The 25,319-nt window shown below is 41.6% G+C and overlaps 2 protein-coding genes across 4 annotated transcripts; one reads left to right on the top strand and one right to left on the bottom strand.

Moving 5' to 3' along the window:
* The first annotated feature begins 1,461 nt into the window (after positions 1 to 1,461).
* On the top strand, positions 1,462 to 19,460 carry MTFR1L (mitochondrial fission regulator 1 like). Of its 3 annotated transcripts, none has more exons than XM_031962553.1 (7): positions 1,462 to 1,730; positions 2,553 to 2,644; positions 3,851 to 3,955; positions 12,116 to 12,225; positions 14,290 to 14,501; positions 15,781 to 16,102; positions 18,459 to 19,460. In XM_031962553.1, the coding sequence occupies exons 2-7, from the start codon at positions 2,630 to 2,632 to the stop codon at positions 18,562 to 18,564; spliced, it is 870 nt and encodes a 289-aa protein (XP_031818413.1). In that variant the 5' UTR covers positions 1,462 to 1,730; positions 2,553 to 2,629; the 3' UTR covers positions 18,565 to 19,460. The 3 variants fall into 3 exon arrangements, with proteins under 3 accessions (XP_031818413.1, XP_031818414.1, XP_031818412.1); XM_031962554.1 differs by lacking the exon at positions 1,462 to 1,730 and adding an exon at positions 1,812 to 2,256; XM_031962552.1 differs by lacking the exon at positions 1,462 to 1,730 and adding an exon at positions 1,812 to 2,338.
* Positions 19,461 to 22,222: 2,762 nt separating this feature from the next.
* Positions 22,223 to 25,319, bottom strand: AUNIP (aurora kinase A and ninein interacting protein). Its single transcript, XM_012545542.3, has 2 exons — positions 24,966 to 25,319; positions 22,223 to 23,073 (listed from the first exon to the last, which is right to left on the bottom strand). Exons 1-2 carry the CDS (start codon positions 25,078 to 25,080, stop codon positions 22,262 to 22,264), a joined length of 927 nt encoding a protein of 308 aa, XP_012400996.1. The 5' UTR covers positions 25,081 to 25,319; the 3' UTR covers positions 22,223 to 22,261.

The following is a 25,319-nucleotide window of genomic DNA, read 5'->3' as shown; positions in this document are numbered from 1 at the left end:
GGCAGTCTGGAGTGATTTGAGTTAAAGGCATGGGCTAGTAGCTCCATTTGAATCACAGTGGGCTTTATCAAATTCTGGTTTTACAGAGCTATATTTCACGAAATCATAAATGAAAATAACATGAAACAAGAATTAACTTTTGGGGGGACAATGGTAGAATGCTTAGGGAAAAAAATGAAGGGAGGAAGGGAGGGAGGGAGGGAGGGAGGGAGGAAGGGAGGAAGGAAGGAAGGAAGGAAGGAAGGAAGGAAGGAAGGAAGGAAGGAAGGAGGGAGGGAGGGAGGGAGGGAGGGAGGAAAGAAGGAAGGAAGGAAGGAAGGAAGGGAAGGAAGGAGGAAGGGGAGGGAGGAAAGAAGGAAGGAAGGAAGGAAGGAAGGAAGGAAGGAAAGGAAGGAAGGGAAGGAAGGAGGGAAGGAAGGAAGGAAGGAAGGAAGGAAGGAAGGAAGGAAGGAAGGAAGGAAGGAAGGAAGGAAGGAAGGAAGGAAGGAAGGAAGGAAGGAAGGAAGGAGGGAGGGAGGGAGGGAGGGAGGGAGGAAGGGAGGAAGGAAGGAAGGAAGTTAGGAAGGAAGGAAGGAGGAATTCACTTGCAAATCACAACATCCTCCTGAAGTCATTGGTTGCCTTCCAGAAGGAAGGAGGAAGAGCAGTCTGTGGGCAGAAGTAGGAAGGAGCGTGGAATGTGGAGTGGAGGCCTCGGGCTGAGTTCTGGCTCCCGCGGTGCTGCCGCCACAGCCTCCGACACGTCACGTGACCTCGGCGAGCCTCAGCACGTCTGTAAGGGTTCTGTGGAACGAAGGCTCGGAGCAGCTCCAGGAGCCCGACGGAGGGCGGGCTGGAAGCTGGCACAGCGGCTGGGAGACTCGGCACTGAGAGGTCCCGGGGACTCCGAACAGAGGCGGCGAGAATGGGACCGCCCGGCCGCGCGAGCGAGGCGGCGGGTTCGGTGGTCGGTGGGACGGGAGGAAGGGGAGGATTCAGGGGAGGATTCAGGGGAGGAAGGGGAGGATTCAGAGGCGAACGGGAGGACGGCCAGCTTCGGAAGGACCCAAGCCAGCTCGGGGAAAGCTGCCCCGGGGCTGGGCGGGTGCGGCCGGAGAGGAGGGAGGGGCTGCCCTCCGAGCTGTCCGGGAGCTGCGGCCGGGCACTACTAGCGGCTCGGCGGCTGTGACCCGGCCACGTCATCTAACGTTTCGGAGCCTGTTTTCTCACGTAGTCGTTCCTTGCGCTTAGGGGAGGAAATCAGTGTAAAGCACTTAGCTATCTAAAAGGCCGGAGGCTGCCCCCGGAGAACCTTCATGCCTGCGACCGGCCGCAGCTAGGAGTGGGCGTGGGCATAGGCATAGGCGAGCAGGGGGGCGGGGGGCAGGAGGGCCTGAGCGGCCAGTCAAAAACCGGGCCAATCCGATGGGGCGTGACTTCCGAGAAGGGGCGTGGCTCCTCCCGCGCCAGACTCCGCCCCCTCCGTTTACTCTTTCCCTCCCCCCACCCCACCCCCAGCTCCTCTCCTGGGGTCACGGCTCTGCCCTCCAGAGCTCGACCATAGGCGTCGGTTAACGGGACTTGCCTCGGTCCCGCCCTCGCCGGTACGCGCAGCTCCCGGGAACGGGGGGAAGACGGCGTAGCGCGCAGGCGTGAAGGGCCATTTCCGCGGGACGCGGCGAGCGGAAGGGGAAGTGAGCAGCGGGGCTGGCGGGCCGCGTCCGGGCGACTCTGGGAGGAGGAGCCGAGAGGTGAGTGTGGCCTCCCGCCTGGTCACCCTGCGCCGTACGTGCCGCCCGCTGCCCGCCCCCTCCCCCGGGCCCCTCCGGAGACTGTAGCCGGGCTCCCACCCCCCGCCCCGAGCCCGCCGTGGGCCCGCACGGGCGCCTCCTTGCCCAGAGCCCGAGCAGTGGCCCGGGACCGCTGCGCGAACCTCAGCGCTGAGGGCGCGCAGGGGCCGGCGCTGACCTTGCGGGCTGCGAGCTCGGTGGCCGCCGTCGCCTAAGGGCAGCGGAGGGCAGCGGCGGCGGCGGCTGGGCGCGAGGGGGGCCGGCCGCTATCTCCTCGCGGCGCCTCCCTCCGCGGCCTTCCCCGAGCCCTGCCCAGTCCGGGCTCCTCCTTAACCGCTGCCTTCCTTCAGGGCTGCGACGCGGGGTCCGTGGCCGTCCTACTCCGGGAAAGCGATGCCGAGGCCAGACCTCAAAGCGCGGGGCCGGCCCCGATCCTAGAGCTAGAAAGTTGTTGGCATCGCTCCGTGGCAGGCAGGGAGCTGCCCAGGTCAGCGGCTCGGACCGGAACCTTTCCCACGTCGGGTTTTCTTCCTCCTGGGCACGGCGTTAGCAGCCCTCTAATAAGCAAGGTCCGAGAAGAACCTGACCCGCCGGAAAGTCCAGATCTGGGATTGAGAGGCAGTGAAGCCGAGTGGCCAAGGCCCCTCCAAGAATGCGCAGCTAACTCGGCTGCCGGGGGCAAAGACCAACCTCCATGGTCTTGGCAATAGCTGAAGCTCTCGTAGTTCACTGGGGACCCGGAAGATTTATGCCTATTTCCATTAAATCTCCTTTGCTTTACAGGTGAGAGACCTGCTGTTCCCAGAAATGGCCTAACATGAGGAAGCCGTGCCAGGTGGGAGCCAGCTGTGATACCGGAGATGGAAACAGATTCTGTAAGTTAATACATCTATCTGGATGGCCGGCAGGGTGGGGCAGCAAGAACACTCCATCTGTCTAAAAGCCTGAGGGAGTGCTGACCGCTTCATTGAGTAAAAGTGCTAAGGCTCCATCGTCCTCCTGTGACAGCCACAGCCAGCCAATGCTATTTTCAAACCACCTTTATCACCAGCTTCCTCTTCACTCCACTCTCTAATTCCATTCTTCCTCCTTAACTACAATTTTAGAGGAAAAGGTGGTCTTCTCTCCTGCTGCCTTAAAACTTGTCCAAACCCTCAATCCCTTCCTTAAACCTTCATTGTCCCTTAATCTTGTCTTTTCCCTTTCATAATCAAACGCCTAGAAGAAATTATTATTGCTGCCTCTCCTTAATCTCTCATTCACTTAACCCTGTGCAAGTTATCTTCATAACTACTGTTCAATTTAAATAACTCTAAAATCACCTAATTTATTATCATATCATTATTGTTATATCTCATCATGCTCTTTGTTGAACTTTCCTTCTTGACCTCTCTGCATTTTTGACACGGTTGGGCAGTGTCAGTATCTTCTGTATCTTCTGGATTTGGGGTTTTACTGACATTATATTCTTCAAATATGTCTCACAGGTGTTTTTCTTTGTAGAAACATCCTTGTCCTATCTCCATACTTGAATAGATTCCAGGCCCTTTAACCTACAATTCTAAGACTGCATTTCCAAGTACCTGCTGGACATCTGAAACAAAAGAGATCTAAAACAGAAGTTAAATTTAAACTTCCCTAAACCCAGCCCTCCTACTAACTCTTCTGATTCTGTTCAGGACACCACCATTCCTTCAGTTATCCAGCACGTTAACTGTTCTCCCTCCCTTGCTTCCATCATCTTTACAAGCTGTCAAAATATTTCTAAAGCTAGATTTGACATATCACTCTTCTGTTCAAGTTTTAGCTCCCTAAGAATAGCTTCCTATCGCCTTTAAATTAAAATGAAAGCTCCTCTATAGTATGTAAAGACTTTCACAAATCTCCAGGCAGGTTATAAATTACTCCTCACAGACTCTAAACTGACTTGCTTATACTTGTGCAAATACTATGTTATATCATAGGATTGAAGCATAAGAAAATAATGATCTCAAATGCTAGAGCTAAATATGCCTATATATGTATATATACACAAATATTATTGTAAATTGGGGAAAGTAACTGATTTTCTTTTTCCGTAGACTATCCCACTCTGGCAAAACAAACCACATGGAGCTGCTCGAAGTGTGGTGAGGAGGATTGGGACTAACCTGCCTTTGAAGCCATGTCCTCGGGCATCTTTTCAGGTAAAGGAGTATGAAAGCTGATAAGGATAAGCTGAGATGAAGTAAAATTTGTCTCAGGGTTGAGTGAGACAGCATAATAAAGAGCATTGGGCCAGGGGACAAGAGACCTGGCTCTTTGTCCTGACCATGCCCCTTATTGCCTATTGATTTCAGTCAAGTCACCACACCTCCCTGGAGGTGTCCCTTCCTCTCATGTCCCTTCCAATATGTGATTCCATAAGTATTTTACTACTTCCATTGTTCCTTTTAAAAATATATTTTTGTTGATATTTTTTTCTTATATTACTTAATTTCCCCTTCCCTAAGATAAATCCTTTAAAACAATAAGGAAAAAATTTAGCAAGATGAATTGATATTTTTTTTAAGTACTAATAATCAGTGTTCTTTAACTATGGTAGGATAGATCTGAATAGATCTCCTTCTGATTTCTGTCCCTGTTAAATTGAAAAATGCAACAGATATGGTAGAAAAGTGAACATGAAACCTGGAGAGACTTAGATTCATTTAAGATTTCCAGTTCTGTGATCAAAAGCAAAATCTTAGTTTCTTCATCTGTAAAATAGAACTATTGAGAACATTGTTATGAAGACTAAGAGATAATGTTTGTAAAGCACTTTATAATTTTTAAGATAATATGAAAATATCAGCTGTTACTTATTTTTGGTTTCTTTGTGAGGAATGGCTTGGAATAAGACCCTTTTTCCATCTTATTTTCCAATTTCTGCTCTGCCAGACCGGCTTCAATGCTCAGAGTGGAGGACCTTTATGTAAAGAAAGAACTGTTTGTACAGTAAGCCTGGTGGCCATGAAGAAGAAGGAGTTATTCAGAATACATGAAGGAAATTCTGGGTATTCTGATCACCATATAATTCAAAATAGTCTTGATTTTGTTCAATGTGGACCTCTGTTGTTGCCTATTAGACATCTCAGATTAAATATCTTATAGATATCTAAGCTCAACATGAACTTATTTTCTTTTCCCCAAAACCTTTCCTCCTTCCAAACTTCTCTATTATTGTCAAGAGCACTAATATCCTCCCAATTAGCCAGCTTGCAACCTAGCTGTCATTCTCAGACTGGGAGTCACACCTAAGACAAGGAAGGTGATAGCACCGTAGAATCCTTGATAAGTTTATTTATCCTCAAACTGTTGCATTGCTCTTTTTACTGATCTTATAGACCTGAAAGAACTAGCAGGTAGGATTTTTGAGCCATTGTTGGTGATCCTTGAGACTGTGGAGAAAATCTTTTCATCACATATTTCTGATAAAAGTCTGTTCAAGATTTATAGAGACTTGACATGAATATATAAAATCTTTTTTATATATTTTCCCAATAGAGAAGTAGTCCAAAGATATAAACAGACAGTTCTCAAGAGAATTGTAAACTATTAACAACCACAGAAAAGATTGGTCTAAATCATCATGATAAAAAAAAACTACAGATTAAGATGAGATTTTAGTTCCCACTATAGATCACACAATGATGAAAAAAGACTGAAATAATTGTTAGACTGGGTAGGAAGACAAATACTTGAATAGGGAATAGGGAAAAGAGAAGGGAATAAGCAGTTACTAAGCACCCAGTGTGTCAGGCACTGTGCTAAGTACTATACAAATTTATTTCACTGATTATGTCGACCTAGAAGGGAGGTTATCCCCATTTTACAATTGGAAGAAACTGATAGAGATTAATAAATGATTTGCTCAGGATCCTACTGTTAGTAAAATCTGAGATCAAATTTGGAGTCTGGTCTTCCTGTCTCCAAACCCAGTACCCATCAGCTGCCTCTGATACACACTTGGAGCTGGGTACTAGCCATCTTTATTTAATTCTTCCTTCTCTTATCCTTCTTAATCATTCAGTTGTCAAATCTTGTCAGTCTTATCTCCATGATATTTTTCACAACTATCTTCTCCCTTTCCTCAGTTCAAGCTAGTAGACATTAAGAAAGAGCCTATTATGTGCCAGGCACTGGACCAAGTCATGGCTATTAAAAAGGAGGTAAAAGACCGTCCCTGCTCTCAGGGAGCTTGCACTCTAATCAGAGATACAGCATCCAAACAAATATCATACTATGTACAATAGAAATAGAAATAATTCAGAGAAAGAAAGCAGTGGAATTAAGAGGGCTTGGTTAAGGCTTCCTGTATAAAGTGGGATTTTAGTTGGGACTTAAAGCCAGGGAAATCAGTAGTTGGAACAGAGGAGGGAGAGCATTCTAGTCATGGGAGACAGCCAGAGAGAAGGCCAGAGCCGAGAGAGAAGGTTGTTTTGTTCATGAAACAATAATAATGTAATTATCATTGGACTGAAGACTATATTGAGGAGGAAAGTGTAAGAAGAGTGGAAAGGTAGAAGGGGTTTGGTTAGGAAGGGCTTTGAATGTCAAACAGAGCTTTTTGTATTTGATCCTGGAAACAATAAAGAGGGCTCCACAGACATTTATTGAGTAGGGGCGTAACATATTCATACCTGAGCTTTAGGAAGATCACTTCAGTGGCCAAATGGATTATAATGGGGAGAGACTTGAAGCAGGCCACCTCACAAGCAGCTGTTGGCAGTAGTCCACCTGTGAGAGGCAATAAAGTCTAAAAACAGAAGTGGCAGGGTCAAAGGAGAGTAAGAGGGTAAATTCCAAAAGATCTTACAAAGGTGAGATCAACAAGCTTCCCCAACAGCTCAGTTATGAAGGTTAAGTGAGGAGTGAGTACAGAATGATTTGTACAGTCTCTGCCTTAATTTAGGCCTTTATCATCTCTTGGTTGAACTATGCAGTAACCTAGTTGTCATCCCTGACTCAATTAGTATTCTCTAATGCCTCTTACTCAGCTGCTAAATTTATGTGCCTTAATTACAGAAATGACCATAGGATATCTCTTTCCTCCTCCCTCAGCTCATCTTTGCAACTTCAGTGCCTCAAGGGAAAGAACAAACTAAGCCCATCATTTAAGCCCCAATCTTTAATTACTGCTATAAATGAGGCACTGTGCTAGGTGCTAGGATTGAGTACAAGTCTACAAAGAAATAGTTCTTGTTCTCAGGGAGCCATTGAGGCATAGAGAATGTGGAGCTACAAAGTTAAGTACAGAATATTCTATTATCTATTATCCAAAGGGTCTTCCAGGTCAGAAACACACTTCTTCCTTCTTGACAGAATCCCTGGCTTTTTTTTTTTTAAGCTATAAAATATTTATTTATTTAAAATATTTTAGGCAGTATAAACTGCCTTCATTATAAAATTATTTTTTTATATATATTTTAATAGCCTTTTATTTACAAGTTATATGTATGGGTAACTTTAAAGCACTGACAGTTGCCAAACCTCTTGTTCCAATTTTTCTCCTCCTTCCCCCCACTCCCTCCCCCAGATGGCTGGATGACCAGTAGATGTCAAATGTATTAAAATACAAATTAGATACACAGTAAATATACATGACCAAACCATTATTTTGCTGAACAAAAAGAATCAGACTCTGAAATATTGTACAATTAGCCTGTGAAGGAAATCAAAAATGCAAGCGGGCAAAAATAAAGGGATTGGGAATTCAATGCAATGGTTCTTAGTCATCTCCCAGAGTTCTTTCACTGGGCATAGCTGGTTCAGTTCATTACTGCTCCATTGGAACTGATTTGGTTCATCTCATTGCTGAGGATGGCCAGGTCCATCAGAATTGATCATCATATAGTGTTGTTATTGAAGTATATGATAATCTCCTGGCCCTGCTCATTTCACTCAGCATCAGTTCGTGTAAGTCTCTCCAGGCCTTTCTGAAATCATCCTGTTGGTCATTTCTTACCGAACAATAATAGAATCCCTGGCTTCTTACAAAGGATGATTGAGGTGCCCAGGAATATATGACTTCTTGCCTAATCTTCCTCCCTTCTCCCTTTCACTTTACCTTCTTCTTTGTGAAAAATTTCTATTTAGTTGTGTTCACTTTCTAGTAGAAAGGAAATTTCTTGAATCCCCAGGGCCTCGCCCAATACTTTGGACATATTAAACATGTAAAAAAAAAACTTATTGAATTAAAAAAACAGGTTTAATCATGCTTAAGGAAAAACTTTCTCAGAGAATTGTCCAAAAGTAAAATTGGCTACCTTGGATATAAGAGGTACTTGAAAGCTACTATTAAAGACAGGTATGCTGTAGAGTAGGACTGGATTCCTTCTTCTGAGATTCCATGTGGCTTTTGCCTCACAGAAATTTTTTTTGGACTCACCAACCTCAGGACTGAAATACTGAGTCATTATTCAGTACTTCCCATGCTAGAAAGTATGTTTTGTATATTGAAACATATGAGTCTTGCCTATAGGGTATATTTGGTCCAGAGTACTGTGAGCATACATGTTGACTACAATCACAGATGACAGCCTCAAGCTGGAAAGAGCCTCGGCCCATCTAGGCTGGCCCCAACATGTTACAGAGAAGGAACCATAAGCCCACTGAGGTTAGAGCATGCTTCTAAATGATCAAGGAATTCAACAATCCAGTTTAGCAAGCATCAAACAAGGCCTAGTGCTCATTACTAAGGAATTACTGCTGCTAAAGAACACAGTCCTCCTAAATATGCTTTGGGTGTACAAATAGGTATGATACAACAGAAAGTGTGATAAAGACAAAGCACTTTTCAGAAATGTGAGCAAGGAGGAAAATGGTAGGGAAAAGAGCCCCATAGGTGAATATTTGAGAAATTAAGTTGTTGGGGTGATCGTAATAGCTCTAATAATTGTAATAGGGATTAGATCCTGGAACCAGAGAAAAGAAGGCCACATTTGATTCACATGGGGCTCAGTCAGCTCCATCATGCAGAACCTGCACCAGTGCTCATAAATAAGTCATTGAGGAAGACAGAGCGAGTGAGCTGATAGCTTCCAAAAATCATGCTGTCAGAAGAGCTCAGTGTACTACAAGACTGGGTATAAAAAATGACTTGTATTTTTTTTTCTTAACCCTAGTAAGGAACCAAAAAATCTTTAGGAATGACTGAGATGTAAAAATTCCTCTTTAGAGGGGTACAAGCTTTTTCCATCCTCTCAAATGGAGGAGGGAAAACCATGAGTGAGCAATGCTGTCAGATGTAGGTACCATCTTGGTCAGTTTTGCTTAACTGATTTGTTGTTTCAAAAGTCAGTTTATGAATTAAGTAAGATGGCACAGAGAGAGCATGATATATCTGAAAATGACTCATAAAACAAGGCATCAGTAACAAAACTGGAAGGAGATTAGGCAAGACACTCCCTCGTCCCACCATACCCTCATGGTTGGAAGAAGCAAAGGGACTTAGTGGGAGCTGATCCGACCCCTTTGATAGGGTTAAAGGGAATGGTCTACCTTGGGTAAGCCTGATAACTTTAAACTTTCTATTTTATGCTGCAATGGGATCCTCTTTGCCTTAAATCTGTGCTAAAACTTCTCTGTTCAGTAATAGTTTACTGATAGCCCAGCTTGGGAATTAAGGAGACTAATCAAGGTTAGTTGGTGGTAGGAGGAGCTTTACCAAAAGCAGCAGCTTTTAAGGCTTAATGCCTAGAGTCAGGAATACTTACCTTCCTGAATTAAAATCCAGCTTCATCCACTTACTAATTCGGTGACCATGGGCAAATCACTTTAGCATGTTTGCCTCAGTTTTCTCATCTGTCAAATGAGCTAGAGAAGGAACAGCAATCCAGTCCAATGTCTTTGCCAAGAAAACCCCAAAAGGGGTCATGAAGAGTCGTACACAACTAAAAAATTGAAATGAGTATTATTAGGCTTTGAAATTTAGAAAGTATTTTCTTTACACATTGTGATATAGGCATTTTCATTTTACAGAAGTGTCAGGACTAGGGAGAAGCTGCATCAGCCTCTCACGTGTTTCTGCTCCTGATAAGAACTTTTATCTTCTGAGAGGAAAAGATAATAATGTGGGAAGGGGTGTAGGAAAATTGGAACACTAATACATTGTTGGTGGAGTTATAAACTGATCGAACCAATCTGGAGAGCATTTTGGAATTATGTTCAAAGGGCTATCAAACTGTGTACACCCTTTGGACCCAGCAGTGTTTCTACTGGACTTATATCCCAAAGAGATCTTAAAGGAGAGAAGGGACCCACATGTGCAAAAATGTGTGTGGCAGCCCTTTTTGTGGTGGCAAGAAACTGGAAGCTGAGTGAACACCTATCGGTTGGAGAATGGCTGAATAAGTTATGGTATATGAATGTTATGAAATATTACTGTTCTAAGAAATGATCAGCAAGATGATTTCAGAGAAGCCTGGAAAGACTTACATGAACTGAGAAGAGAACATTGTACACAGCAACAAGATTACATGATGATCAACTCTGATGTATGAAGCTCTTTTCAACAGTGAGGTGGTTCAGGTCAATTCCAAAGTCTTATGATCCATCATAAGAGCCATGGAAACTAAATGTGGATTACAATATAATTTTCATTTTTGATTTTTTTCTTTTTGATCTGATTTTTCTTGTGCAGCATGATAAATGTGGAAATGTGTAAAGAATGGTACATGTTTAACATATATTGGATTACTTGTCAAGGGAAGGGAGGGAAAAAATTTGGAATAAAGTTTTTGCAAGGGTTAATGTTGAAAATTATCTTTGTATATATTTTGATTATAAAAAGTTATTTAAATAAAACCTTTATCTTCAAGTGTGGCTTCAAAACAGACTTCACTGTTTTGAGTACAAGAATAACTCCTTAATCAAAAGCAGATTCCTTAGAGGAACTAATTTTTAACCCGAGTTTTAGAACTTATTTTAAGTAAACTCTTGTTGAATTCCCTTTCCTGAGGTGAGGTTTCTCTGGATTAGAGCATCTGAGTGACTCCTGCTTATTTTTGAAAGTGCTTAGGGAATTGGGGATTTGGAAGGTTCATTTGGATTGGGTCTGCAACATTTAGGTTTTATTGAGCTGTTCCCACTCCTATCTTGCTAGTTCTAAAGCAGATCTAAAGAGGCCAGGCCTTCTGGAAGTCATTAATAGCTGTTAAGGAGAAAATGATTTAGAAAGAAAGCAAACCCGAGGAGGGTGGGTAGTGATTGCAGCAAATAAGGAATTTCTCCAAACCTCACGTCTCAACAGCAGCATTTGGCCCGGCAACCAGACTATATAATTCAGCCTGCTGTCCATTCCTTCCCTTTCCACCTTCTGTGTAAGGTTTTATGCCTTATCTGGCTTGGACTGTGGGCTATGGGAAAAGCCTTGGCCAGTCAGATGATTTGGATTCTCCTAGTTTTGTAGGAATAGAACAGATATCTTTGTTTTTGGAGGGATGTTAAAGGCTAGGAAAAACCCTGAGACCCCTGTGCTCTCTAAACTCTGTTATAAAAATTCATATTCTGTTGGATGTTCTTAAATGTCCAGAGCCCACCTGATGCTTGAAAGTCACTTTGCTGTAGCTAGCTGTGCCATAAGTTTGTCAAACTAATACATCTGTCTTTGGTAAATAGGCTGCATCCTGATTTACAAAGAATAGTTTATGAATAAAACAACAGGAAGTATAATTTATCTCCTGTTTTAAGGAATCTTGTGGTGACTTTTTGTTAGGTGAATTTCATGAGTGTATCATTGACCAAGAATTGGTGGGTCAGCCATGTAATGAGCTTCAAATATAGCAAGCAGGCAACTGGCATGTTCTGATGGTGTCCAGGCAGTGTTAAAAGATACTTTAAAAAATGGCCGCACAACATGGCAAAAAGACCTTGGTAAAAGATATATTAGCTCAGGGACAGGAAATGCACAGTTGAGCTGAGGATCTGCACCATTGGAAGAAAAATTCACATTGAGATCATAGGCCAAATATTAAAGAATTTCATTTGGTAAATACAAGTGAATGTATGTATGTACGTGTGTGTTTGTATGTATGTATGCATATATATGTATATATATTTGTTTAAAGCCATATTCACCAGTGGCAAACAAATTTGATTGTCCAGACATATAACAATGATCTATTTAAATTGAAGTATTTGTTGAGATGACAAGTTGTTTATTAATGATGAAAATAACAAAGTTGTAGTACTTGTAAACATTTGTGCAATATATCACAGATTTCTATCCCAGCAAAAAGATCATCAGAATGGCCTTGATTGGCTGTTTCTATGATGAGATTATTTGATTCAGCCCCACTGAAGAGCCTCTTTGTTTCTTTCCATAGACACTGCCCAACATCTCTGATCTATATTTGAGCGATGTGCCCCCTGTCCCTACTTTGGCTGATATTGCCTGGATAGCAGCAGATGAAGAGGAAACGTATGCTCGAGTCAGGTAAAGAATGGGTACCAGGCCTAGGTGTAGCAGAGTCTAGAATTTGACTGGTTGATCAGTGATGGACAGAATCAGCTATACCTAGAGAAGGAACACTGGGGAAATGAATGTGGACTAGCATTTTTTTCTTCCCAGGTTATTTTTACCTTTTGAATCCAGTTCTTCTTGTGCAACAAGACAACTATACAGTTCTGCACATATATATTGTATCTATTGTATATATCTAGGATACATTGTAACATATTTAACATGTATAAGACTGCCTGCCATCTAGGGGAGGGGGTGGAGGGAGGGAAGGGAAAAGTCAGAATAGAAGTGAGTGCAAGGGATAATGTTGTAAAAAATTACCCAGGCATGGGTTCTGTCAATAAAAAGTTATAATAAAAAATAAAAAAAATTTGACTTGTCAAAGTTGTGGAAACTGTAGGTTCCCTGCCTCTTTGGAGCCATATATAATAATTGAGGTCCTCATTAATTCAACAGACATGGTAGAAACTTTGTGCTTGTTGCTGGAAATCAAAGAGTTTACAGTCTAATGGGGGAAAATACATGTATACCGTGATACAGAAGTGAATGAAAAAGTACATGAAAGAGGCATATGCAAAGTGCTATGAGAAATTTGCAAGAGATTGCTTTTTTGTTTTTTTTTTTAAATAAGTTTGTTGATGTCTTCTATTTCTTACATTATCACAGTTATATCCATTACCTTCCCCTTACCCCCTCCCAAAGAGCCATCCCATATAACAAATAGTATTTAAAAGGGAAAATAGCATAACTGATCAATACATTGGAAAAGTCTGAAAAACATATTTGATGTGTAACACCTGTGGACCTCCTACTTCTGATGGTTTGAAAATCTTCTCATATCTGCAAGAGATCACTTTCACTGGGGATGGGAAAGAGGAAAAGTCTTGGAAGTCATTCTTAATGAACTGTGAAGATAAGGACTCTAAGCAGATAGAAATTGAAGGCAGGACACTCTACACATTGGAGCTTCACAACAGAAGAATAGAAGTAGGAGAAAGTCTTATACTTTGGCTGAGACACTGAATATGTGAAGGAAAGTGAAGTGAGAAATCTGGAAATAGAGGTTGGAATTGGATTGTTCGAGAGACTCTGGTAAGTTCCAAAATTTTGCAGTGGAGGAATGACAAGATCAGAATGGCATATGGGAAATTTAAATTATGTCCAACTTACACATAAATGTAGTGCTCCATGGATCATAACATTTTAGATAACTTTTATAAAGATGCATTTTAAGAGATTCTTTCCTAATTAGATTGCTAAACATTTTTTCTGAATTTCATCAATTCTGTCATATCATCAACAACAAAAGCTGATCATTGTTAAGGAGAATAACATTAGCTCTAACATGTACTTCACACATGCATTTTTCCACTCTTAGAAAGTATCTTATTTCAATACACTATAACCTAGTTCTGTCTCATCATTGAGCAGCTGATAGTACAGTAGAAAGAGCACTGGACCTATAGTCATAAAGATCTGAGTTCAAATCCAATTTCAGATAATAACTGGCTTTGTGACCTTAGGCAAGCCACCTATTTTCTGTCTGCCTCAGTTTCCTCATTTGTAATATGAGGGTAATAGGTCTTCCTCTTGTGAGAATCAAGTGAGACATTTATAAAATATTGCAAACCTTTTAAGAGTTATATAAGTGTATTAATATTAATTGGCATGACACATAACAAAATCCAGGTACATTGGTCCATGTGTTTTAAATGGCTATTAAACTTGGGAACTTTTACAATTTTAAATTTAATGATTAGACGTATTTTTTGAATAAAGCATTGAAACGGGGATCAGTGTAAAGGATGAATTTAAGGATGACGATATTCCAAGCATTCAGGCCAAGGAGGAAGATGCAAGGACTATTTTACCTAAACCCTAGAGCCCTAGGAAAGACTCAGAGCTGTTCCTTTTTTTTTTCTAGTTGGACAGTTTGTGTTTGCCAGTGGAGGCATGGGCAGGAACACATGAACTTCCTAGATTCAAGTAGAAGAGCAAAGTGGGTCCAGCTAGCTAAAAATTTCCCCCTACTTTCAGGAGTGACACTCGGCCCTTGCGGCATAAATGGAAGCCCAGCCCACTGTTTGTCATGCAGCGCAACGCCTCAGTGCCCAACCTTCGAGGGCCAGAGGAGAAGCTCCTGGCCTTGAAGAAGCCTGGCCTACCAGCCCTGAGCCGAACTACTGAGCTACAAGATGAGTTAAGTCACCTACGCAGCCAGATTGCCAAGATTGTGGCAGCAGATGCAGGTAGGAGCCCCAAAAATTACCAAAGAACCAGATACAAAATCCAGGAAGCAAACGAGAGAATTGGAATACTAGGTCCCAGGAATGGTAATACCAGGACAATCCCTGATAGGGCTTTCCTGAAGCCTGGAGACCCATCATGTGGTTTTCATAACAGGGAAACAAGTTTGAGGGGCACCTCACTCACTCTGTTGTTGCAGGCCTTCTTCTCAGGCACAAATATGAGCAAAAGCTGAAATCTTTAAAAGACCAACCCAAAACCTGGGATTTGAGGATGATCCTATCCTTTGATTAACTGTGCCATGTAAATACCTATATTTAGCGCTAATACCCTTAAGTTTTCATCTTTTTCTAAAAATAAAGGTTCTTCATACTTATTCTTTACCAACAAGAAATGAATCCCAAGAATTAGTGTTTCTTTCCTTCTCCCCCCTCCTTCCCTTGAAATCACCCCATTTCTCCAGTTGTTTCACATCTATAAAGGTGGGTTCATCTAGAGACATTGGGCACAGAGATAGGTCAATCGGGGAAAAGATCCCAAGAAGCTATAGCAGCCCAGGAATGCTGGAGGTCTCTCCAGAGTTGCTATATTTAGCTTTTTCCTTCCCCAATCCTACTAGTCACACTTTCCTTTCTTACTTTCTAAATTTCATGTGCTTTCTTTTCTATGAGGCTGAAAAATTAGAAGAGGTTAAACTACTTAAATCAGAATTCTGGGAGAGTTTCCTTGGGAGACATCTTATTTTCAGAGAAATAGGTACAGTCTGACTCTTAAGACAGGGACCCCCTAGCAAAATTGGGGGGAAAAAAACCTTGCCTATTAAATGTGTTGGGCTGGCTGTTGGAGAATTGGCAAGCAGAGGCTTCTTTCAGAGGAAAGGGTGCAGAGAATGGGAGTCCTTTTTACCATCTCCAAAAAGAATGTAGTGAAATGAAAAAGACAGTACTGAAATTTTCTTATAGGGATTCAAGTTTTGGTTTTATCACTTAGCTTTATGCTCCTAGGCAAGTTACGTCCTCTCCTGGGGACTCTTCTGTCTGTGGATTCTCTTCCACCTTGAGTAGTCTGATGTTACCTAAAAAGTGTACTGTAAGTCTGCCCTCCTTAATAACTGAGAAGGATGCTTGTAAAGATTCCTGCCATTGGTGTTTCCTGGGCTGTGGCAGAATCTATAGCATCTTGTTATGGTGACAACCCAACTGTTGCTCAATTGACTTTCCTGTGGTAAAAAAATGTGTCTTGGCTCCAGTGTCCACCAACACCTATTGTTTTCTTTTTCAGCTTCGTCTTCATTAACGCCAGATTTCTTATCTTCAGGAAGTTCAAATGTCTCTTCTCCCTTACCTTGTTTTGGATCCTCATTGCACTCTACAACTTCCTTTGTCATTAGTGACATCACAGAGGAGGCTGAGTTAGAAGGCCCTGAGCTTCCATCGGTTCCCATGCTTTGTTCTGCCAGCTCTGAATGTTGTAAAACTGATTCCAAAGCTGCCTGCAGCTTGGCTGAAGAGGAGGACTGTGTGTCTCTCTCAAAGGCTAGCAGCTTTGCAGACATGATGGGCATCCTGAAGGATATTCACCGGATGAAGCAGAGCCAAGATCTGTAAGTGGAGTTGGTGGGAAACTCAAACCTTACTTGTCTGCCTTGCTGCCATTTAGCCACCATTTGGTAGCAGAGGCCCTCAGCCCTGCCAGCCACTATGCCCACAGGATCCAAGGTATTGATTTATTGGCACAAAACAGTCTCTTATTGCAGTAGCCATAGAAGCTCAGACTTTAGAGAGCCTTTATGCCAGCCTGGTAGCAAGCTTGACAGTCTGCATCTTCTTTATCCTTTCAAATGCTTGTGTTCAGTCTCGATCTGTCCTCCCTCTCTCCCCTTTTTTTCCCTTCTTCCCCTTCTCTCCACCCCTTTTCTCTTATATTTAGACAACTTTAGTCTCCATCATTAGAATTGAAAATTCTGTTCTTTGAACAATGTTGTATAAACCTCTTAAAAGTTTATGAGGTTCTGTATCTTTAAACAAAGGAGACTCAAGGACATCCTCCTAACTAAGAAGCCACAGAACCTCGGCCTGAGGACATTACCATCATTAAGAGGTTTCAGAACTATCTTATTTCAGTACAGTAATATCTACTTATGTACAAGGTCCTGTGCTGAATAAAACTGCTTCTAGGGGCTAAAGAGGAGACACGTCTTTATCCAAGAGCTTTTCTGAAGGGACTGATTCTTTCTGCTTTTGTTTATGGGTCTTCAGTCTCTCTTTTTTAAGCTAGTTAACCCAGTTTTTCCCAGAGTATTTATTAGACCCTTATATCCTTTTATTTTTTAATGTTTCATTAATAGCATTTTGCTTTGACATCACTGACATTTCTACAAGTTCCCCAATCCAGATTGAACCTTCCCTTGTAAGAAAGAAAAATATTCAACCAAAAATAGCAACTCTAGTGAGATCTTCAAAGTGTGCCTTTATAGTCTCTTTGTCTCTCTGATATGAGGTGGGAGATCATATTGTCATCTCTTCCCTAAGACTTTTACTGGTTTTCAATTACTCAAGAACTCAGCTTCTTGACCTTGGTAAACTGGACTAGATGTCTGTTTCTGTTTTGAGATTCCATGCTAACTGGTTCCCTCTCATTTTCCCCAGTTCAATTTTCAGGAAATAATTACACCACAAACCACAACTAGAACAGCCTTACTATTAGATGGTATCTGAAACCTGTGTTCTAGATTAAGCTCTGCTACTAGGTCTCTTCTCTGAGCCTGTCTCCTCATCATCTAAAGGGCCTTCCATTCCTAATGTCTGATTTCTATGATTCTTTGCTTTGTGGAAACCTTTAATGGCCCAGATGCCTGGCTATATAATTGCTTTGCCCCAAAGGTGCCATTCCCATAGGTATCTCCTATCTCATACCATTTGATAAGACACCATCTGATATATGTATCTACTCTTGAGATTTCTCCCATTAGTGTCTCCTCTGCCTTTCTTATGTTGCGGACCCAACTCTTAGGATCCCTCAATATAGAGGGCTTCCCCCAACTTTTTCTTTGTCCACAAAGCAGATCTAGGCCAGTTGCTGAAATTCACTCTGAAAATTCTTAGAAGCTCTGGAGGTTTTCTTTTGTTGTATACTCAGTTCTAGTCTTAAATCTTTGTTACCCATTATAACTTCATTGTACTTAAGTTATATTTATTTGAAGCATCCATTTCAATCCATTTCCCAGGTATCTGGATACCTGCTCGTTAATAAGTAGCTCACATTATTCCAACACTTATGTATCCATACTTACACACATATCATTTTTTCTCACAATTGTATAAGGTGTCCATAATACTAAAATTGTTATCTTCATTTCACACATAAATTGGAGGCTGTGGAGTGATTGATTTGCCTCAGTACGCTATCCCAGTCAGAGCCAGGACTTAACCCAGGTCTCTTTAGTACTTAGGTTTAGAGGACCTGGGTTCCAGTGCCATCTTTGCTCCTCACTCTCTTCCCATTATCTCATCTGTAAAACTGATGATTTTCGACTTTGATGATCTCTTAAGGTCTCGGCCCCGTAAAATTACTAGGACACTTTTTCCCACTACAGTGTCCTATTGGTTTCCTTTAGTCTCATGAAATTTCTGTCTCTGTATTCTCTTTCCAGCACCCCTCTGGAATAAGCATAGACTTTTACAGAATTACTGAGATGTAAAATAGCTTAAGAAAGAGAGAACCCTGTCTGACCCCTAGAGAAGACCTGACCACCAGTGAGATAGTCAAAAGCTGACAGCAGGATTCACTAAAAACCCTGCTAGCTCTGGGTAGCAGGATGCCAGCATATAAAAATATTGGGTTTGTGAGCAGTACCTCCCCGCAGGGATTATCTCTCCCTCCCTCCCTCCCTCCCTCCCTCCCCCAGTTCAACCTATGAATCTTGTTCCCTGTTGATTGATTACGTTTTGTACTTCTAGAAATCGGAGCTTGATGAAGGAAGAAGACCCTGCTGTCCTCATTTCAGAGGTGTTGAGGAGAAAGTTTGCTCTGAAAGAAGAGGATATCAGCATGAAAGGAAACTGATGACCCTATCTATGGCTCCCTATATATGGTCCTTTCTCTATAAGCTATTTCACAAGACACTTTCTGCCTTGCAATTAGCAATGTCCTTCCACAATGGAAAAACACTTGACAGGCTAGAAATGGGAAGAAGAAAGAAAAACTGAACTGCTTCCCCACACTTCAAATCTTAGCAAAACTTTTAAGGACAATGTTCTAAAAAATAATTTTGATTTGAGGGTTTGCAGATAATCAGTCGTGTTGCTTTGGTTGTTTTACATGGAAGAACATGGGAGTTTTTGTTTTTCTTCTGGCCCCAGACTGATGACTAGCTTTACTGCACTATCTATCCAGCTCCTGGTCTCACTGGGCACATGCAATATGCTCCTCAGACTCAACTGTTTCTTGCAGGGTGTCAGGGTTTGGGGAGCCTTGAAGTCTTCTCAACACCAGTTATAAACCAAGATTCTTGACCCCTGCCCTCGTGTACCAATACCCACAGCTGTTCAGGCCTCCTATGGATCTTGTAGTTCTAACTCAAGAGCAGGCTGCTGCTGGCAGGCCAGGGCTGTTTGGTTTTTTTTCCCTTCTTAAACACATTTTGTAATACTGTAAAGAAACCAAATCTTCCTATCACACCCCCAGGATCCTTTTGGCCTCCTCATTGCCATGGCATTGATATCTTGTTCCACTGCCATTGAAAGATCTCAGCGAGGAAGAAGGGGGGAGCGGGGGCTGTGCTTCATCTGGGGCCACTTTTCCTCATACTCGAACCCATTAGGTCATGCCAAAGTCCTCACCCAGCACACTTAATGCATGACTCAGCCTTCCTTGGGACTTCTTCAGTAAAGGTGTGCATGTGTGTGGTGTGTTTGGGTTGAAGCACTACCTGGTATTAAAAGAAAGTTTCTGAGTGGTTACTTTTGTTTGCTGGTATGTCTGCACTTTGATGTTCGTCCAGGTCACAGCCTAAGGTCCACAGCCAAGCCTTGCTATTTCTGCAAAGATAAGAAATCTTTAAGTCCATACCTTCCAGCTTCTTTCCACATGTCATATAATCTTCAAGGGGGAGAAAAAGCAACCACTAAGCTGAGAGCAAGTTGCAATCCTGCAGATACTTTGATTTAGGCAAGAATAGCTGTCTCTAAATGAACTAGAAGGAATAAGCTATCTGATGAGTCCAGTGATTTTATTAGCAAATTTCACATGAAGACTGGCCAGGCAGACTGCAGACTTGTGTTTTCCCCCATCCATATTTCCTCCTGACCAGAGCCAAGTTCTAGATACCCCATCTCCACTAAGCTGTTGGATGCAGCCCAAATGTGGTTGAGATTTATGGGCTTACCTGACTCCCAAGTATAACCCCACAAGCAGGATGTTGTGTGGTTAGAGTCTGGAAGACCTGAATTCAAATCCAGCCTTAGTAATAAGCACCAGTTATCTTTTAGCTGGGAAGTCATCCTGTTGCAGTTGTGAAAATTTGCTTTGAAATTCAGTTTTCAAGGAGAGAAAAATGCTTAAATGCTTGGTTGTGAAATAAGGATGAGAGATTGGCCAGGAATGCCCAGCCTCTTCCCCCTCAGCTATATTGCTCATAGTAGGCATTCCTCCCCAGTGACAGCAGCACACCAGGACTGTTAAGAAGTCCACAATGTTGAGGCACTTTCTGCAGAATAACGATGACTTTGCAGTCTTCCCAAAACAGTGGAGAAGCCAGCATGCTCATCATGGACTGCCCCCGGGATTCCCAGCCTAAGTGTCCAGGTTCCCTGTCCCTACCCCTACCCCTCAGTATGGGATAGAGGTAGATCCCTTCAGTGAGTGGGTTCAGGAAGTAGGCTGGGCTGATCTGACTTGTTTCTCCTCTGGGGAACTTGGTGGGGAGGAATGGGTCCATAAGGCTTCAGATTAGAGCTGTACTTCTGGAGGAAAGAAAGCCGTTTTCAGTACTGGTTTTTACCACATACTGTGCCTTCTGGAACCAATGAATACTAAGGTTCCACTATATTTACTAAGTGTGGCACATTTAGTAGGTCTTGAATTTTTATTCCCTTCCACAGGAGAACTAATCTTTTGGCAAGGGAAAATTACAGTGTTAGAGAACTCTGAACTGGTGATGTCTAAATCTCAAGTAAATTAACTTTTCTGGACCTAAGTTTCTTTCAAAATAAGGAAGCAGAAGACCACAAAACAGATGGATTGCAGTCTAGACTGGTGAAAGGAGATAAAATGGACTTCCAATCCAAACTTATTTTTTACCTCTAGTTAACCTTGTGTGCCTTTAAGAGATGGGAAGTCTGCTAATCTGCGTAAGAATCCAGGCCCCATTGATTTCTAATTCTACTAGACTCTACCTAGAGGTTATTATAAAGAAACAATGTTAGAAACCAGGAAAGATGTTGATAGGGTTCATTTAAAATCACAGAATGTTACACTGAACTAATAGTATCCCAGACACCATCTAATTAAATCCACTTTAAAAAATTTTTATTGCAAATTCATTCAACAAACAATATGGAATCAAATAAAACAAACCAGAAAACTTAACTTTTTTTTTAACTTTCCAGAATAATTTATTTGCTTTTCTTCTGATCTTTAAAATTTTGTCGACTGTGCAAATTGCACATTTACAGACAATAGGCAACTGGAACAGAGAAGAGATTACAGTTCTATGATATACAAATCTGAAATGTACTACTCTTCTGGAGACTACTTGAAACCTGAAACATACCTACTCTACATATCTGGTATTTCTGAGTGGTGAGGTAAAGAGATTTGGATTATTGTCTTGTCACAACGGCAAACTATGGGACTATTGACAAATAACTTAAATCCCTGTCTCAATTCATGTCCCAGTTTGCTTCACAAAGCTAAGTAGTGCACATTTCTGAATCCCAGCACTTCCCCCTGAGGCTACCATTGTCCCCAGCATTTCAAAGTGCTAGAGTAATTTTGGTTAAGCATAAGTCAACTTGTGTATATCTCCTCAGAAATCTGTTTATCAAAGACAAATTATAAAGGAGAATCAAGGACCACATTTTCCACCTGAGTTGCAGCTGATGCTCAAAATCTTAAGCCAGTTCTCACCTCAAGTTAAAATTAACACACAAAAAAGAGCAAAGCTTGGGATTTGTGGATGAGGGGCACACTGATGGAATTACAGCCAGAGTGTAAAACCATATTGTAACCAAGCCAGAAGTTAGACACAAAGCACTTGGAAAGGCCAAGGCAAACCCTGCGGGTTTTCTGCAGAGTAACAAAAGCCTGTACTGAAGTGTTTTGCTTTAAATAAATGCCAGTCACTCCACAGATCTCTTTGAAAGGAAATGGCACATAGGCATACACTGAAAAATAACACCAATGATAGGCCACACTCAGTTTTAATATTAGCTAGATTGAGACGGGGGGTAGCCTACATTCATATCAATATGGTAGTTCTCTTCCAAAAAGAGCTAAGAGACCATAATTCTCTCAGAAAGGGTGGCTGCCAATATGTCACTTCCAAAACTACTTTCTCAACAAGTGAAAGTGCATGTTCACAATGAAAAAGCTCACAAATTGAGATGAGACTATATACTGAACTGCCTCCATTCTCTCAAAACTAGAACTGGGGCCATATCAAGACCACTATGTACTCTCAACCAAATGGCAACACAAGGTAGGTTATTTTTCCACCATCTGGATACGTAAGGGTTTAATGCCCTGTCACTAAAACAGAAGTTCAAAAACAGTGCTTAATAACTCTGTTACCTTGAGAGTCCTGGGTAAAGAGCATATCAGTCTGGGAATTTAACTGAGAGATGCCCAGGATAGACTTGCCTTGGGACTGAACCTGAGAATTAAGGGATGTATGTAGGGGCTTTCTTGTAAGGTTGGCTACATCTTGAAGAACAGCTCGAGAAGGATGAGCAATGACTCTCTGACCCTGGGAATCTTCCGTGAACAACTGGCTTCTCAAGCATGTGTCGTACTGCTCACTATCCCAAGAAAAGACTTGATCAGAACAGGGATTTTGTTCCACTAACTCTGTGTCCCCTCCTGTGCTGGCCCTTCCTTTCTCTGCTTTGCCTTCTTGGTGGCCTTGGGGAAAGTCACAGAACTGTTTGTTTTCTTTGGAAAATAGTGTCTTTTCCAATTCTGCCCTATCCATTAGGCACTTAGTCTCTTGCCCTTGTCTACAATGTACTTTCCTACCCTCTCTTTCATGGGCTAACATACAAAAATCTTCAGAGTTTGGGGTGAAGGCAAAACCTACACCCATAGAACCTACAATGTTCTGGTCTTGGCTACTGAGCACAGCTGATTTTGCCTCTCTGCAATAGTCAGAAACCTCCTTGGGAGATGGAGAGAGGCAGATGAGCTCTTGAGATTCCTTAGTGACAGAAGCTGCTGGAGTTTCAGGACACTGGGCACACACTTCCCCAGGGAACAATGGAGGAGGATCCAACCACACCACATCTCTTTTCTGTTCCTTATTTCTTTGATTTGATGAACCAGGTGAAGGCCTTCCCTGCCCACCATCATTTGCCTTTCCTGAAAAGACAACATATATGAAAAAGTCTAATGGTCTGACTGAAATCACACATCTTAATCACTGCGGGCATATTTAGACCACTGCATGTTTCTATTAATACTTGATATTTGAAAAATAAGCCACCATGAAAAAGTCCTTAGCATTTCAAAGGAAGTTTCTGGATTCCTAAAACCTACTCAAGGTCAGCCTGCAAACAACTAGATTTCTTCATACACTGCATATGCATTTCACAACAGATGTTCCCAATAAACTGTATATAATTATTGTAATGTTTAAAAATTCCATTTTACCAGGTGAGTTGATACCAAGATCATTATGAAAAACTAATTTTTCCAAAAATAGAAATTGACATTGTGTTGAAAAACCTATCTTTTTTTTTTCATTTCAATGAAAGATAAAACTTGCTGAAACCTATTTTTCCTTCATTAATCAAGAAACATGGAGAGTGGGAAGTAAGCTGGCCTAAAAGCAAAAAACACCCTAATTTGTTTGTTTAGGTTTAGCCATGACCAGTTTGGGAAAGTCACACTACCTCTCTTGAGCTTCATTTTATCTCTTTAAAATGAAGGGTCTAAACTAGATGTTCTCTTCCAGCTCCAAACAGTATATGTTCTAAGGTTCCTTCTCATTCCAAAACTGTGTACATGCAGATGACATGTATTAAAATATAAAATGTTACTTTATAGGTAACCTAAGCTGAATTATAGGAGGACAAAAATATGGTGTTCTGCTTAATAGTGACTACATATTTACTTAGTGCTGGCTGGATATGCCAAGCACACACAAATCCATGACATCAGGTCTCAAAGATTATATTAAGTCTCCTATTTGGGGCAACCCTTGTGAACAGATTGAAGGACAGCACCAATTCCCCTTTGTCATTGAGGGCTTCATGGAAAGAGATTACAAAAATAGTCCAATCAGGCATTGTAAAGAAGTTAAGATCGCTAAACAATGATAAAAGGCAATGAATGATACCCAGAAAGCTCAGGATGAGATTTGAGGTATATATATATATATACATACACACATACATACATACACATACATACTCAGGATATATATATAAAACTGGATATATAATTTAGGAAGGGCCTTTGGCTCCAGGGGTCACCATGACAATACCAATAACATACCTAAAAGATTTTCAGGCAAGGAAAGTCACCACCACAAATTTCTCCAAACTACACTGACACTTCATCTCTTCTGGTGATATTATAGTTTATATCTGGTTGATATAATGATTTAATAGCTGAAAGTGACACTACACATTATCTAGGCTAAACCCTACATTTTATAGAGGGAGAAATTAGTATCTAGAAGGGAGATATGACTGATCAAAGTGACAAAGTGAGTAAAGAGTAGGACTGGGACTAAACTCTGGTTTTCCAATTTCCCTTCTTTCTACTGCACCATGCTGCCAAGTTGTCCTGATACATAACACAGATATCTTTATTTAGCTAATACCTGTGGTTATTGATACTCAAGATATTTCTTACAGAATTGTGTATGGGCTACTTTGGTTCAATATTATTAACAATTGCAATAGCAATAACAATTCTTATTAATAATAATACTTATTCTTTATGGTTACAAAGTATTTTATACATATTATCTTATTTGATGCCTTCATAATACAATGCAAGGTATCTACAAAAAGTAGATAGTATGAGATTCCCCCCATTTCATAGAGAAAAAGAGGCTTAAATATCTTAAGAGGCTTACTTAAGATCACAAACCTAAAAAAGGTATAGAGTCAGTTCCAGAATTCAGGTGTATGCTCCTTCCATCAAAGAATAGTTGCCTACACATTTCTCAATTTCTTGACTAAGTAAAGTGAACTCCAAATACCCTGCCCTCCCCACATCACCCTACCCTCAGTGGTCAGTACCTGACTTTGAAGTGAAAAATGATGCAATGACAGTCTGCCTGGTACCCACAGGTTGAGCTCTTCTTTGAGTAAAACCAACAATAGTTTCTCTCTCACCTCGAGTTGGAGGCAGCATTCTGGTGATAGGATTGGATAATCGAGTCTAAGAAGAAAAAGATTGGGGGGAAGGAGGTCAAACCTAAAGATATAAAGCATCAGCTGGAAAGCAGACATTCCATATCCCCTTTGTTCCAGAGTCTAGTGAACTGGTCTCTCCTGACTTAAGTTGATTTTATTCTTTTCTCTGGGCAATTTACTTCAAGGACTACCTTGTTACTATTTCGTATCTGTTTCACAGCTAGTTTTCTTGGAATA

Source organism: Sarcophilus harrisii, chromosome 3 (genome assembly GCF_902635505.1).
Source record: "Sarcophilus harrisii chromosome 3, mSarHar1.11, whole genome shotgun sequence".
NCBI lineage: Eukaryota > Metazoa > Chordata > Mammalia > Dasyuromorphia > Dasyuridae > Sarcophilus > Sarcophilus harrisii.
The sequence above is the reverse complement of the archived record's forward strand: the minus strand, read 5'-3'. Positions and strand labels throughout refer to the sequence as shown.